General features: G+C 40.8%; 1 protein-coding gene across 1 annotated transcript in view; it reads right to left on the bottom strand.

The window, feature by feature from the left end:
* ERC2 (ELKS/RAB6-interacting/CAST family member 2) overlaps positions 1 to 14,540 on the bottom strand; it is a 1,005,625-nt gene that overhangs the window by 384,776 nt on the left and 606,309 nt on the right. The window contains exon 14 of the mRNA XM_033210156.1: positions 4,220 to 4,380. Within this exon, the coding sequence (XP_033066047.1) occupies positions 4,220 to 4,380 (161 nt within the window). The remainder of the gene's footprint in view (positions 1 to 4,219; positions 4,381 to 14,540) is intronic.

Consider the following 14,540-nt stretch of genomic DNA (forward strand, 5'->3'; position numbering starts at 1 on the left):
CTTATCAAAACACTGGAACTGAGACAGATGCCCAATAATGACATAAACCTATATGACAGTATATTGAGTAATTAAAAATAATACGATCCTATGTTTGCAACATAGAAGGTTGTTCACATTCACAAAAGAAGAGGGACTTGCAAAATATGCAAGTACGGTCCAATTTTCTTTACAAAATAAGGAGCATTTGCAAAAGTATACACCAAAATGCCATCAGTGTCTCTCTCTCCATGTTAGGATCATGAGTAATTTTTTCATGTTGTTTCTCTATACTGCCTCTTTTTTCCTTTAAAATGAACAATATCACCTAACAAATATCTAAACAAATATCTATCTTTGGATGGGGTACAAGTAAATTCTGTATAGCTCTGGAACAAAAACCAAGACAAATGGAAAGACATTTCAGTTCAACATAAGGACAAATGAGCTACCTGTAAGAGCCATGAAACATGAACCACCACCTTATGGGCCCATGGCCTGCCATGGGAATGGTGTTCACCAGGGCCTGGTGAATTCCTTATGAGTAATCCTGTGAATGGGAGACTGGCTTGTGCAGGCTGGGAGGTTGGACTCAGTTGCTTTCCCATTCTAAAACTGTGCCATTTGGTTTGCAATGAATTTAACAGATACAACCTCTTATTTCAAAGGCCCCTTTTAGGTTTCAAAGCACTTTCACATGTGCTGGTTTATACTAATTTTAGTTTACTACTTAAAAAAAGAAATCTTATCCCTGTAAGAGTTCTATAGAGTAAGCAGGGCAGGTATTACCACCTCCATTTTACTGAAGAGAAAACTGAGGCAACCAGAGAGTGAGGTTTAATGTTATGGGGTGAGACAGAAATGAGCTATGAGATCACAGTTCCTTTCTCTTGACTCACAGCCCCACCCCTCTTCCCTCTAATACCACACAGCCTCTCCCTTCCCACCAGAGTTTGGAAACTGGGTAGACCTGACATAAAGATGCCTGTCTAAAGATGATGGGTGCCGGTTGAATGAAAAACCAACAGTGCTTGGCACAGATGCTAACAACTCACCAACAATGATAATACCCATCTGACTGTTCCCACGAACTTACGTGGACTCAATCAATGTCAAGTAACCCGTGTGTCAATTCAGCTTCAACACTGTGATTGAACAAACCAGTGGCGAACTTGAACAGCCCAAGAGGCTGGTGCCTCTAGTTGAGGATCTCAGTCAATATACTTGCCCTGCATCTGAGTCCTCCCACAGTCCCAGGGCAGAAGCCCACAGGTTGGGCTTCTAGGCCAGTTAAATAGTGAATAGGGTCCATATCAGGCTTAATGAAGCAGGGCTTTGTTACTTTCACCAAAGGAATTAACACAGGAATTTTGTATTTATTTTGCAGTGGCAGCAGATTAAGCACTTCAGCAATAATGTGGCAATTCACCAAAAGAGGTCTTAGTTAGGTGCTATCTGAAACCATGAAGTTAAGTGGGAAAACATACACATGGAAAAAGTTTATATGTTTTAGAAAAATAAATCCAAATTTTAGATAAATGATACTCTTCACAAAGTATACTAAACAAAGGACATATTTTCATTGGCTGATAGTGCTATTTGCATACATATATCATTTTCTGTGTGCCAAGCCCTCTGCTGAGAACCCCTCCTCACAACCACTCCCATTCAAGTCATTACAGGAGGAAACTGGAAGTTTAGTGAGGTTAAGGGTATTTCTCCCAAGTCACACAGTCACCAGGTGGAAGCAACAGGATTCCACCCGGGGTCTGATGACTCACAAACCAGCATACTTCACCATTACTTGTTCTCTCAAAATGTTGAAAGTATATGCTCCTTTTATAAACAGGAAGTAATTAAAATTTCTTTATAATGGCATAATAAATCACTTCAGGAGATGGAGAGTTAACTTGAGAACAGTTGGAAAACAAGGAGAAAAACTAGGCTGGACTTGACACATAACACACAGGGAGGAAGAGGAGAGACAGGTGAACAGAAAAGAATACGGGCTGATTGAATCAATGGACCCGTATTGCTAATGCACTAATACTAGCATTGGCTATTGTTAATAAATTATTTTTATTCTATACTACATTTATTATGGAAAGTAAAATGCAAAAATAAAAACATATGCTAAATTTTTCAAGGGTAAAACTAAGTCATAAGTTGAATTTCAGTATTTTTTTCTCCTTTATTCAAAAATCAAATCCAAAATGAAGGTGGAAGTATATGTAATTCCAAAATCTTTCTCTATTCTTGTATAAATCATAACATTCCACCTTGTTTTCTAGGAAATGAAGTTTTATTGGTCAATATCAGCAAGATGGAAACTTTCTCAAATTAACCACTTTATGACCTTTGTATATAGATATTATAAAAAGATATAACTTTAGATTCTAACATGAAAACATTCATAAATGGACTTTCCATTTTGCATATTGCTGTTTCTTCAATTATTTAACACTACACTATACTTTTGGTCTTTCTCAGCTGAGTGTTTATACACATATTGACAGTTACAATTTTTCTGGGTGTCATTTAAATTCATACACATATTCCGCAACTAATTACATAAGTTAATCTTTTAAACAACAGTAAATATTGGCAAACATCAAGATTTTATGTATGCTGTGCTTATAAACATGTATCCTTTCAACAGTGTTAATAAATTATTGATGAAGGTGATAATATCACAGATACTTAAAATACTTTTCTTCTTAGCTACATAAAATTCGGCCTCCAGTATTCAATCTAGTCACTCACTCAATAAACCATTGAGCACCTATCATATTCAAGACACTGTTGTGGGCAGCAAACACTCACTGAGCACCTCCCATGTGCCTGGCACTGCCCTTAGCAGCATGATGACTACAGTGACTCAAACAGACACAAGTTCCAGTCTTAATGAGTTCACATAAATTCCTCAAGAAAATTAGATAGCAGAAATGGAGCTTGAGGTAAAAAACTGGTTTTGTCGTGGCCAGATGGCCTTAAGCAAATTATGTGAATCTCTCTGAGTCTCAGCTCCCTCAACTCTGAACTGAGTATAATCATACCTGTTTTTATTATATTATATTTGATTAGAAAAAAATGCTAGTTTATATGTGAAAAAAAAAACCCTACTTATTCTTTGGTCTTGGAGAAACTGAGGTAGTTGATGAGGAATAAATGTTTTGTCCTCATTATTAAATCCTTCAAACTATTTCATTCCATGTTTTCCATGATCTAAGCTTTCTGCGTTTAATGCTAACCATGTGTAAGGCTTGCTGGGTCACCATAAGGTCACTTCCATACCTAGCCACCAATTTCAAAGTCTGTGTTACAGGCTTAAGATGCCGTAATTATGTATGTTTCCCCTTATTGTGGAGGGAAGTTCGATTTAAATTATCACTTAGTGATTATTTTATTTAAAAACACAGAGATGCTCCTTGTTGACTAGTTCTTTACAAACAGACCTATTGCAATTGATATTTATGAAAATCTCTCAGTAATTTTCTTTCCTATGTTGTTCCGTGATGATGCTCTTTCATTGTGAGAATGAGATAAGACTGAGGTGTAGGTGGGTGTGTCACAGGACCACAGGACAACCATTTCCCAGCACTCAGCCCCACGTCATTGATTAAATCAAAGGAAGTGATTAGTTCCAATCCAATCTCCCTGATTTAGCTTCCCAAGCCCCCACCCGGGTGGGGTGTGGCGGGGATGTAGGATTTCCAACCTATTTTTATAAGCCCAGCAAATCAGAGTTTCACTTTCTAAACAAAGCGGTGCCAACCTTGAGACTCTGTGAGAGCCAACACAAACCAGGCATTGTACACAAGTGAAAAGAATATAATTAGCAAAGTTATAGTCACAATTAGGAAATACCTCCTCAGAAAAGTTTTCAGTTTACTCTGAGCAGCGCTCAAATTACCATTGTGCTTAACGAAGCCTCCGTCTCTTGGCTGGCTCAGACCTTTCCAACAGATCTATGAATCCCAGCACCATCCACAAAACACAGACACCCAAAATCTAGAGCTGGATCTGTATTTTTTTCAATAACAGATGTGAGAAATGTGCAAACGGAGACACCAAAGTTACAATTAAAACACAAGAAACGTACTTTCAGAAATGACCAGGCAAGTGTGAGCTAAATTATTCTTTCTCTGAGCTCTTTCTTCATCTTCTCTAGCCCTTCCCCTTTCCCACTCTCAAGAGAGGCTAGAAGAGAGAGGCTACAAAAGCAACAATGGGTGCTCACTTCATCTCCAGGATCTCCTCCAGCTGTTTCCTCCTCTCAATCCGGAGGTTGGCCAAGTGCGCTTCTTTTTCGGCCAGGGACTGCTGTGTGGAGGCGAGGCGTGCTTTGGTGGCATCCAGTTCCTGTCTGGTCTTCTCCAGTGCATTCATCAGTTCCTCTATCTGAAAGGCACATGGAGCTCTGTGTGTTATTTCTCCTTCATTCAAGCACAAGACATCCCTTGCTAGCCTGTGTTCCAACAATAAACACAAAGGAATCATAGGGATCCTCGAACCGGGCCACTGTGTCTTGGAGCCCTTTCTTTCTTTGTCATTGAAACTATGAGGATGCAAACACCTAAGAATGATATAATGGACTCTGGGGAGTTGTGGGGAAAAGCTGGGAGGAGGTTGAGTAATAAAAGACTACACATTGGGTTCAGTGTATACTGCTCGGGTGATGGTTGCACCAAAATCTCACAAATCACCACTAAGGAGCTTACTCATGTAACTAAATATCACCTGTTCCCCCAAAACCTATGGAAATAAAAAATTAAAACAAAACAGAGCAAAAATCCTTAAAAAATGTTTCAAACACAAGAAATGTCCAAATTTCTCCAAGGTCCTTGTTCAATTGGATTGCCCAACAACCTTTGTAAAAACTACTTAATGTATTTATTAGAATTGGGGGTGAATGGCTTGACCCAATTTCAACCTCTGTTTGGCAAAAGTCTCAGATACTTCCTCACCACTGAAGGAAGGCAACACTCAAAAGGCATTTTGCCCAGCACAATATACTTTTGTGTGTAGGCCCCAGAGTACTTTGACAGGAAGTTAATCTACGTGTTTCAAATTCGGTCACATTTTAACCTATCAAAGCTGTGTTTGGTAAAAGCTATTCGATGTCCAGGGAGCCTCAGGAGTCCCTCTCACCTCACCTCCCAGCCTTACATTCAGGAAGCAAGGTTTGGCCAAAGGTAAACAGAATTCCAGCCACAAAAGGTTCAAGTTTGGTTTGCCCCTGAAGTTTGAGAGGGTTCTAAACTTGAAATAAATGACATGTAACTTTTATAGGGTGCTAATACACCGTAGAAATAAGCCAGACTATCAAATATCCAGGGTTTTCAGCCAGGTCCCAAAAAATGAGACCCAGGAGCCCTGAGGCAAAGCCTTATCCTCCCCAAACCTTTGGGGACTTTTAAAAGGCAACACACAACAAAAAAGGCTGGTGTTTATGGTTCCGTTCCAAAGACTTCCGTGGAGCAAGCTGGTAAAATGCCATCCCTTGCACAGATGTAGGCTGTGTCCACCCTGCTGATCCAAAATCATGATTCCAGGAAGTTTCTAGATTCGAGTTGATGTTTGGCTTTCTAAAACACCCCTTCCAGCTGAACTTGGCAGAATAGGCTCATCCATCACTAAAGTCAACAGAACGCCCTTCAAAATGTGTCAATGACATGTTAAGTTCCAATTCATAAAGACTTTCTACACAATTTCTGCAGTTTTACATGGAATTTATTCAGAATAAGCATTATAGTTTACATCCAAGGTAAATTACATACTTTTAAGATTTAGAGGCTGGGCGCGGTGGCTCAAGCCTGTAATCCCAGCACTTTGGGAGGCCGAGACAGGCGGATCATGAGGTCAGGAGATCGAGACCATCCTGGCTAACACGGTGAAACCCCGTCTCTACTAAAAATACAAAAAATTAGCCGGGCGAGGTGGCAGGCGCCTGTGGTCCCAGCTACTCAGGAGGCTGAGGCGGGAGAATGGCGAGAACCCGGGAGGCGGAGGTTGCAGTGAGCTGAGATCTGGCCACTGCACTCCAGCCTGGGCGACAGAGCAAGACTCCGTCTCAAAAAAAAAAGAAAAGAAAAGAAAAAAGATTTAGAAAACCCTTCATTTTGCCCTGATAAAAAGAGGAAATTTAATGATCATGTAATTTAAATCAAAGCCAAAACCAAAAAGAGTTTAAAAAGCAAGGAATATAAAGAACAACCTATGAAAGTGACAAAACCACCCCTATTTAACTGTAGAGTAAATTGCATTATTCTTTAACTTTACAAATCTATACAGTTTAAAAAGTATTAATAAACTTTTTAGTTTCTCATATAAGTTCACAGGACATCACAAATATGACTAGAAACCCAAAGCAATATGTGATGAAGTTAAAGTAGAGTTTTAAGTTTTCCTCCCTTTTTCTATTTTTGATACACTCAATAGCAGTGACCCCCAAAAACTCAGAATTATGATCATTCCATATGCCAATTCAGATAGTCTGCCTGACCCTCCATATGAGATGGTCTGTGTCCTCATGATTCCTTTTCTGTCATAAATCGTTCTTTATTTCAAACATAATATTGATTTCAGAGGAGTGGGAGGTCTCCATTATTCTCATTTGTTCAGTCTCTCTCATTCATCGAAGCTGACCTATCTGCAATCTGTAGACATGGAGCTATTCAGCTGGGTTTCCAAGTCTTAGGTCACCTGCCACCGGACCACTTAGGGCAAACACTAGCTAGTTCTACATTAACCCAACTTTAAATGACACTTTAGCCTAATGATTTCAGGCTGCTCCAGCCATTTCAGCAACAAGCACATGGAGAAACCTGGGCACCTGGGAGACATAATCCAGAGTTGTAAGTGATGGAGATGCCACTGGCCTCCAACATCAGTAACTGCTAGTATCAGATGAGACGAAACTGCTCCTCTCAACACCTTGGAAGCAGAGTTTTAAAATAAGTTCCCAGGCCAAGCTCCTCACTCTTCCTAATTTGAATGGCCCTGGACAGTGAGTATTGTACACTGAGGACCATGTGGGGCACTGGCCTCAGAATACATCCTTCTAGTCTTAGCATGACCACTGTTTCTCTCTGTAACTTTTTGCAAACAATCATTATACCCTTGGAATCTCAGTTTCCTAGATGATGCCCATGGGTTCTTCCTGTATTTAATATTCTAGAGACCTGAAAGCTGTTTCCTTTGCTGCCAAAACAAGAGCCTTAGAAAGCAAAAAATATGTCCCCTGGTGTGGTGATCATTACGGTGGTTTCACAATATCCTAGTTCCCTTCCTTACAGGCACGTGGTAGGACCACACTTCCCCTCGCCCTTCGAATTGGCTGTGGCTTTGGCCAATTAAAACCACTGTCATTTCCAGGTAGAAACATTTAAGTGGTAGTGTTCAACTCCAGCGTTACCCTTTCCCTGCCATGGTGACCGTGGAAGCAAGTTTCAGACGACTTCATTTTCAGCCTGAGTCCCCGAGTGACCACAATGAAGCCCAGGGCAAACCCACATCACATAGGCAAAATATAAACCTTGTTGTTATTCCCCACTGAGATTGGGGGTGGTTACTCCCAGCATAACCTGGCCTATCTTCACTGGTGAACTGTCTGATTCTTTTTTTTTTTCTTTTTTTTGAGACGGAGTCTTGCTGTGTCACCAGGCTAAAGTGCAGTGGTATGATCTCGGCTCACTGCAATCTCTGCCTCCTGGGTTCAAGCAATTCTCCTGCCTCAGCCTCCCGAGTAGCTGGGATTATAGGCGCATGCCACCACACCCAGCTAATTTTTGTATTTTTAGTAGAGACGGGGTTTCACCATATTGACCAGGGTGGTCTCAATCTCCTGAACTCGTGATCCACCCGCCTTGGTCTCCCAAAGTGCTGGGATTACAGGCGTGAGCCAACTGCCTGATTCTTATCAAGTTCTCTATGCCTGCCTCCATCTCCCCACCACAGTCATCTCTCATAAAGAGGAAAGTGCTTGTTATTCTTGCTGTCACATGGTATTTCTACTCTTGCAGGCCACAAGTAACTCCCTTCTTGCCAAATGTCTTTTCTTAATGTGTAGTTTGCATAGCTAAACACATCCCCAAGTCTCTATCCCTTCTTTGAAATACCATTTTAACTGATTGATTGTATATATGTAGTTTGTGTCTTCATCACCAGATTAGAACCATGGCATTATTATGGTGTGAGTGAGATGAGCTCCTCATCTTTCTCAGCTTCCATTTCCTCATCCACATTTACCTCAACAGGTAAATAGGGAACCCTATTGCTTGCCTATCAGATGATTGTGGGCACATTAAGTGAGATGATGTAGCCTATAAGGGATTTATTCCTCTTCTTCTGATATCAAGAAATTAATTTTTTTTCTGATAATAAGAATAAAGTGTGGCCAGGCACCGTGGCTCATACCTGTAATCCCAACACTTTGGGAGGCCAGGGCCAGTGGATCACTTGATCACAAATGGTGACCCCAGGAGTTTGAGACCAGGCTGGGCAACATGGCAAAACTCCATCCCTACAAAAAGTACAAAAAAAATGTAGCTAGGCGTGGTGATATGCACTTATAGTCCCAGTTACCCTAGGTGGCTGAGGCAAGGGGATCACATGAGCCTGGGAGGTCAAAACTGCAATGAGCTGTATTATGCCACTGCACTCCAGGCTGGGTGACAGAGTGAGATCCTGTCTCAAAGAAAAAAAAAAAGAATAAAGTATATTCATTGTAAAAAATATGAAAGATCCAGGTATGAAAATGGATGAAACCTTTCTTCTTAAGATTAAATAATAACATCATTTTTAGTTAAGATTCTCCCAAATCCCACCACCTAGAGGTAAACATTATAAACATTGTTATAATTTCTCTATGTATTTGTGTATACATAATTGAGATGCTACATATAAATATATACATAATTTTGTATATAACTGATAAATGATAAGCATTTTTCTTTTGTAATTAAATTGTCTTTTAGAAATACAGTTTTAACGTGTGAGCAGTGCTCTATCCACTCCTCATCTTCCTGAAACTGATGCTTCTCTTAGTGTTATGGTCTGAAAGTTTATGTACCCCCACAATTCATATGTTGAAATCCTAACCTCCAAGATGATAGCATTAAGGGGTGAGGACTTTGGGAAGTGATTAGGTCACGGGGGCAGAGCCCTCCTAAATGGGATTAGTGACCTTATGAAAGAAGCCTAAGGGAGTCTGTATATTCCCTTTCACCATGTAGGGAAACAGCAAGATGTCAGCAGTTTGCAACCCAGGAGAGGGCCCTCACCAGAATCTGACCATGCTGGCACCTTGGTCTTAGACTGCCTAGCCTCCAGAATGTGAGAAATACATTTCTGTTATGTATAAGCCACCTACTTCTATGGTATTTTGTTAGAGTAGACCAAATGGACTAAGACACGTAGGAACCTGTTCCCCTGTTTATTTTGCAAATTACTCATCTTCCTGCAGCCCATAACTGGGTCTTTCTCCTTGTGACTCCGTCCTAGAGGCATTTCCACCACCCACATAGAAATACAGGGGATGCATTGAGGTCTGTCTCCACAGTTCTCACCTCTATGTAGATACCTCTCCAAACCTTATCTCCTTTTTCCTCATTTGACCTCTTTCACATGTACCTAACCACCTGTTGATCACTTCCATCTGGAAGTCCTAATATTACTTTAAACTGAGGATGACCAAAATCCAACTCTTGATCCATGTACACCTGCCTAACCCAAACCCCTATCACCTGTCCTCACCCTCCCAACTTGCCGCTCCCTAACACATCCACAATTTTGGTCCAAGGCCCTGACCTTTTCTCAGTCATTCATGTTTAAGACCTCAGAGCCACATTTATCTTCTCCTTCCTCTTTTACTTTCCATTCATCACCAACTCCTAGAGTTCTATTTTGGAAATATTTCTTGAATCCATCATTCCCTTCTATCATTACTTTTGACACCCCAAGCTCAGGTCGCTTCCCCTCCCACATGTATAATAAGGTTGAACATAATTATGCATGCATACATATATGTATATATATGTGGGCTTTCACATGTGTGCACATATGCTCATGTGTGTATCCCTAGCCTCTGTCTCTACCCTTACCTCTAAGTGAGGACATGGCTTTGCCCGATCATCTGTAACAATAGTGCTTCTAGTATTATATGAAGTAATGACTGTAGAGCTCTTAGTGCTGAGCCTGGCAAAGATGAAAACACTTAGTATATTCTTAACACAAGAGGCAGAGCAGCATAGTGACTTAGAAACATAATTCAGGAGCTAGACTGCCACTTACTAGATGTATAAATTCACTCTAAGTGAATTATAACTTTTTTCCCCAGGTGGAAAAATTGATTTCATGTCAGAAAAATAAAATAGTATTTACATTTAATAAATAATATTCAATAAGGACTATTACAAAACTATAGAAATAAACTGTTTACCTTCATGAAAGAATCTAGACAAAATTTTCTAGGTTTCTCAACTAAACTCAGAGGCAAAATTTGCTTTAAATATGTATTAATTATTGCCATTGCTATGTGAAAATTAAGTTATAGTAATTTTTACTCAAATTACATTAAAATGCCCAGAATATGGATTATGTGGTGACAATATAAGAATAGAATTGACTTTTTAAAAAATGTTAGCTTTAAGGGCTACATATGCATGCTTGTTACATAGGTATATTGCATGTGGGAATTGGGCTTCTGTGTGTACCCATCACCCAAATATTGAACATTATACCCAACAGGTATTTCTTCAAACTTCATCTCCCTTCTTCCCTCCCCGCTTTATAAAAAAGAAGGAAATCAGGTCCTTTGCAGCAACAAGGATGGAGCTGGAGGCCATTATCCTACACGAACTAACTCAGAAGGAGAAAATCAAGTACCACATGTTCTCACATGTAAGTGGCTGCTAAACAATGAATTACAAAACTCTGAGCCTCAAGTACCTCTTGTGAAATGGAGCTAATAACATAACTTAGCTCAAAGGGTTTTTATGATGATTAAATGGGTTCACATGGGCAACGCTCTCAGCACAATGCCTAGTACTCAGTAGTGCCACAGAAGTGTCAGCTCTTATTAATGCAGTGCCCAGTCAGTATTCAGCCCATCTATGTCTGCGTATTGTTCCATTCACCAATGCTCAACCACACATACACATGCATATATACCCCTGGACTGCCCTACATTCACTCCTCTGCTTACCAAAACTGCCCATTCTTTAAGGCCCTGTCTACACCTGACCTCCTTCACAGCTTGCAGTGATCAAAAGCTGGAGCCCTAGAAGCAGTCAGATCTGGGTCAAGTTTTGGTTCCACCTATAAGATCTTTGACCTTAGGCCAATCTTAACCCAATGTTTCCTAAACTTTGCTGCACGTTAGAATCCCTTGGGAAGCTTTTAAAAACGTTGATGCCGTGGTCACACTGCTCCTAATTAAATCAAAATATTTGAGGGTGGGAGCCAGGCATCTGTATTTTATTAAAGATCCAGGTGATTCCAAAGTGCAGCCAAGTCTGGGAACCCTAGACATTACTGACCTCTCTAAGCATACAGATCCTCCCCTATAAAGTGGAGAGGGGACAGAAGCAGCCACACAGGATTGACATAAGCGTAAAGTGAAATAATGCATAGCAAGTACCCTGCCTAATGCCCTGGAAGGCGCCAGCACATGCCCATTCCTAGCCACACTACTTTCACCCAACCTGAGTGCCTTCAGTTTTCATTGCCTGCACCCATTCTGCACAATACTTATGCTTAGTTGCTATAGTACAACTGGATTACAATCCCTGGAGGGCAGAGACTGTATCACCATCTTCTTTGGAAGTCCCTTCAGCACCTGACATAGCACCAGTATCCACACTCAATAAATACCTGTGCAATGGGAGGAAGGGGAGCACAAAGATGTGATTCTGAAACACCCTCCTTTGACCCACTTAGTGCAATGATGGATGAAGTGTAAGTCCAAACTTGATACTTTCCTACCCCATAAATCAGTGGTCCCTTCGCCATCCTCAACAAACGCCCTTCAAGTTCTTGCTCTCTGTTTGCTTCAAGCACCTTCTCTTTGCTATAGGGATGAGGGGGCTCAGTTACTTGGCTCCTGAAAGGATGGAGGCCCTGTGTTTGCTGCCACCTCAGCAGCTGCCTGGAGAACCCAGGAACCTGTGAGTTTCACAGAGACACAAAAAAGATGTCTCAGGTTCTGCGCTGGCACAGAAGCATGTGGCTTTTAGTCCTGCTATGCATTCCACAGGCTCTGTCCTGGGACCTGGGAGATACACACTCCCTTCCTTCATTCCACCACCTCGCTGGGCATCTCCCACATGCCATGCACTCTGCTGGACACTAGCCACAGGTCTGTCTTCAGAAGGATTTCCACAGGGAAGTTGGGAATCAACAAATTACTTAATCACAATTGTGATTTTAAAGAAAGGTACTGGGTGGTGCAAAAGAGTAAAACAACAGCCCATCCTGCACTAGGCACTGTGGCTGACCTCCTTAAGGCAGGCAACTCAAGTAGCCTGGGGAAGTGCAGGTGGTAGCCCTGGCTGGAGGAGGCCCTGTGGTCCCATTCTTTAGAAAAATGCTAGTTGGAGACTCACAGTAATTAAGAGACAATAAAAGCTTTTGACAGTCCAGCAGGAAAGCAACCCACTTGTCTCTATTTAACACAGCATGTGCTTCTTCTAGAAGTACATCTATTAGTAATTCACCAGACAATAATATTTCCTGTGGAAAAAAGTTTTAGAAAAGGTGTTTAATTGCTAAAATGTCATTTTCAGTGAAAATAGGATTCCAAGCCACCTCAGAAGTCTTCTAGAATATTCCAGATGCTTCACTTAAAATAATTTCCTAAAAGGTCCTCAAATGTGGCAAGACTGGAATTCTGATTTTATATCTAAGATTACATTTTTAAAATACATTGGCTTGGTGTTACATATCTAGAACATAATAAAGGTTTCTTCAAGCTAGATGTTGATTTGGCCTCATCAGTTACAAAAAAAGAAAAAAAACCCTGAATAATTGTGTGCCATTTCTGATTGTATTAGTCATTCTATGTTGCAGATCATTAAAACTCTCTTTTAAAATAGTTGTTACCAGGAAATATTCAACTGTATTTGAAATAATTCATAACTGTTCACTTTCAGAACAATGAAGTCATCACCTGGCTTTTTAAAACGTCCAGTGTTTACGCATGGCTCTGGAGAAATCATCGGATCTTTTAAAGTGAACAGTGGAGCCTTAAAACAATAAAATAAAAAACCCGTTTAAGACCTTAAATCATTAACATGTGTCGACTTAAACTTACACATACATTTGTGTTGTTTAACTAAATATTTGAAAACCAGCCTCTCTCTCAGTTATCTGCCAGGACCCCACTCCGGGTTCCATGCATCTCTTTCTGACGCGTGGCAGCTTCCTGTGCTTTTCAAGAGGCTTGCTTGGCAAGAGCTGATCCTCAAATATTTTGATAAAGCTATTTTTTCCCCTTAAATTATATGTCAGCATGGAGTTGGTGTGTATTTTGTGTTAATGATTTGGAATTTTTAAAGCTATATTTTAAAAACAGACAGGCTCTTCTGAGTTAGGCTCCACCATCCATCCTGGTTTCCTGTCTTCATTCCATCCTGAGTGCAAGAGGATGGTAGTTTTCAGTTTGCACCAGAACACAGAGCCAATGAAACCCCCACATCCCAGGTTGCAGCAAATCTGGAATGTGAATTGGTCCTGTGGGAATAGCTGGACTTGGCCCAGCTCAACTCTGGGCACAGAAGGTCACCCTGAGATCAAAAAGTGAAGATAAACGCTTAAACCCCCTCCTCAGCAGCAGCAACTTCTCTGACAGTGATGCTGGAGGCTGAAGGATCTGTTAAAACAAGGACTTCTAATCTTATTTTTCCAATTACCCTTATCTGACATTTCTATCTCTTCCTCCCTCCCACCTCCTCACTGCAGCCTTAGAGTGACACCTTTTGGAAAAGGTTGAAACTGAAAATCCCCAGAATGCTTTCGGCCTGGACCTGACCATCCTTAAGACTGTGTTTGTAATTTGTTTTCTTCTCACTGAAGTTTAAGCATCAAGGAGCTTTGCTTACATTGGCTGCCTCTGGTCCTTCTCCTGCAAACAAGTGCCCACATCAAGAACATTAGTTTGGGCTCAAACTCTTTTGATTTTTACAACATTTTACATTCTGCCTTTCCTCTTCTCTTCCCAGGCTTATTAACAAAACTTCACACCACAATAAGAGAAGGATAGAGAAGAAATGTGCAAAAATACATACATCTGACTTAAGAGTCTGTTAAATGAGAAAGTGTCAGAATACAAATGAATGACACGTTCTCCAAAATGCCCTTGAGCACTCTTCATTCCAGATGGGATTGGGCTCAGTGGAACTTCCTCGAGAAAAAGGCTGTGGGGATGTGCTTCTGGATATGTAGTGTAGGTATATCTCGAGCAACTGGGAGGCTTTATTATACATTTGTCACAGTTCTGCAGCGTGGCAAAGAGATGGCCTTCTCTCTAACAGCCTGCGACATTCTTGAGAAGCAGTATAGAC

The sequence above is a fragment of the Trachypithecus francoisi genome, unplaced genomic scaffold, assembly GCF_009764315.1.
Source record: "Trachypithecus francoisi isolate TF-2019V2 unplaced genomic scaffold, Tfra_2.0 Lachesis_group0, whole genome shotgun sequence".
Taxonomy (NCBI): Eukaryota; Metazoa; Chordata; class Mammalia; order Primates; family Cercopithecidae; genus Trachypithecus; species Trachypithecus francoisi.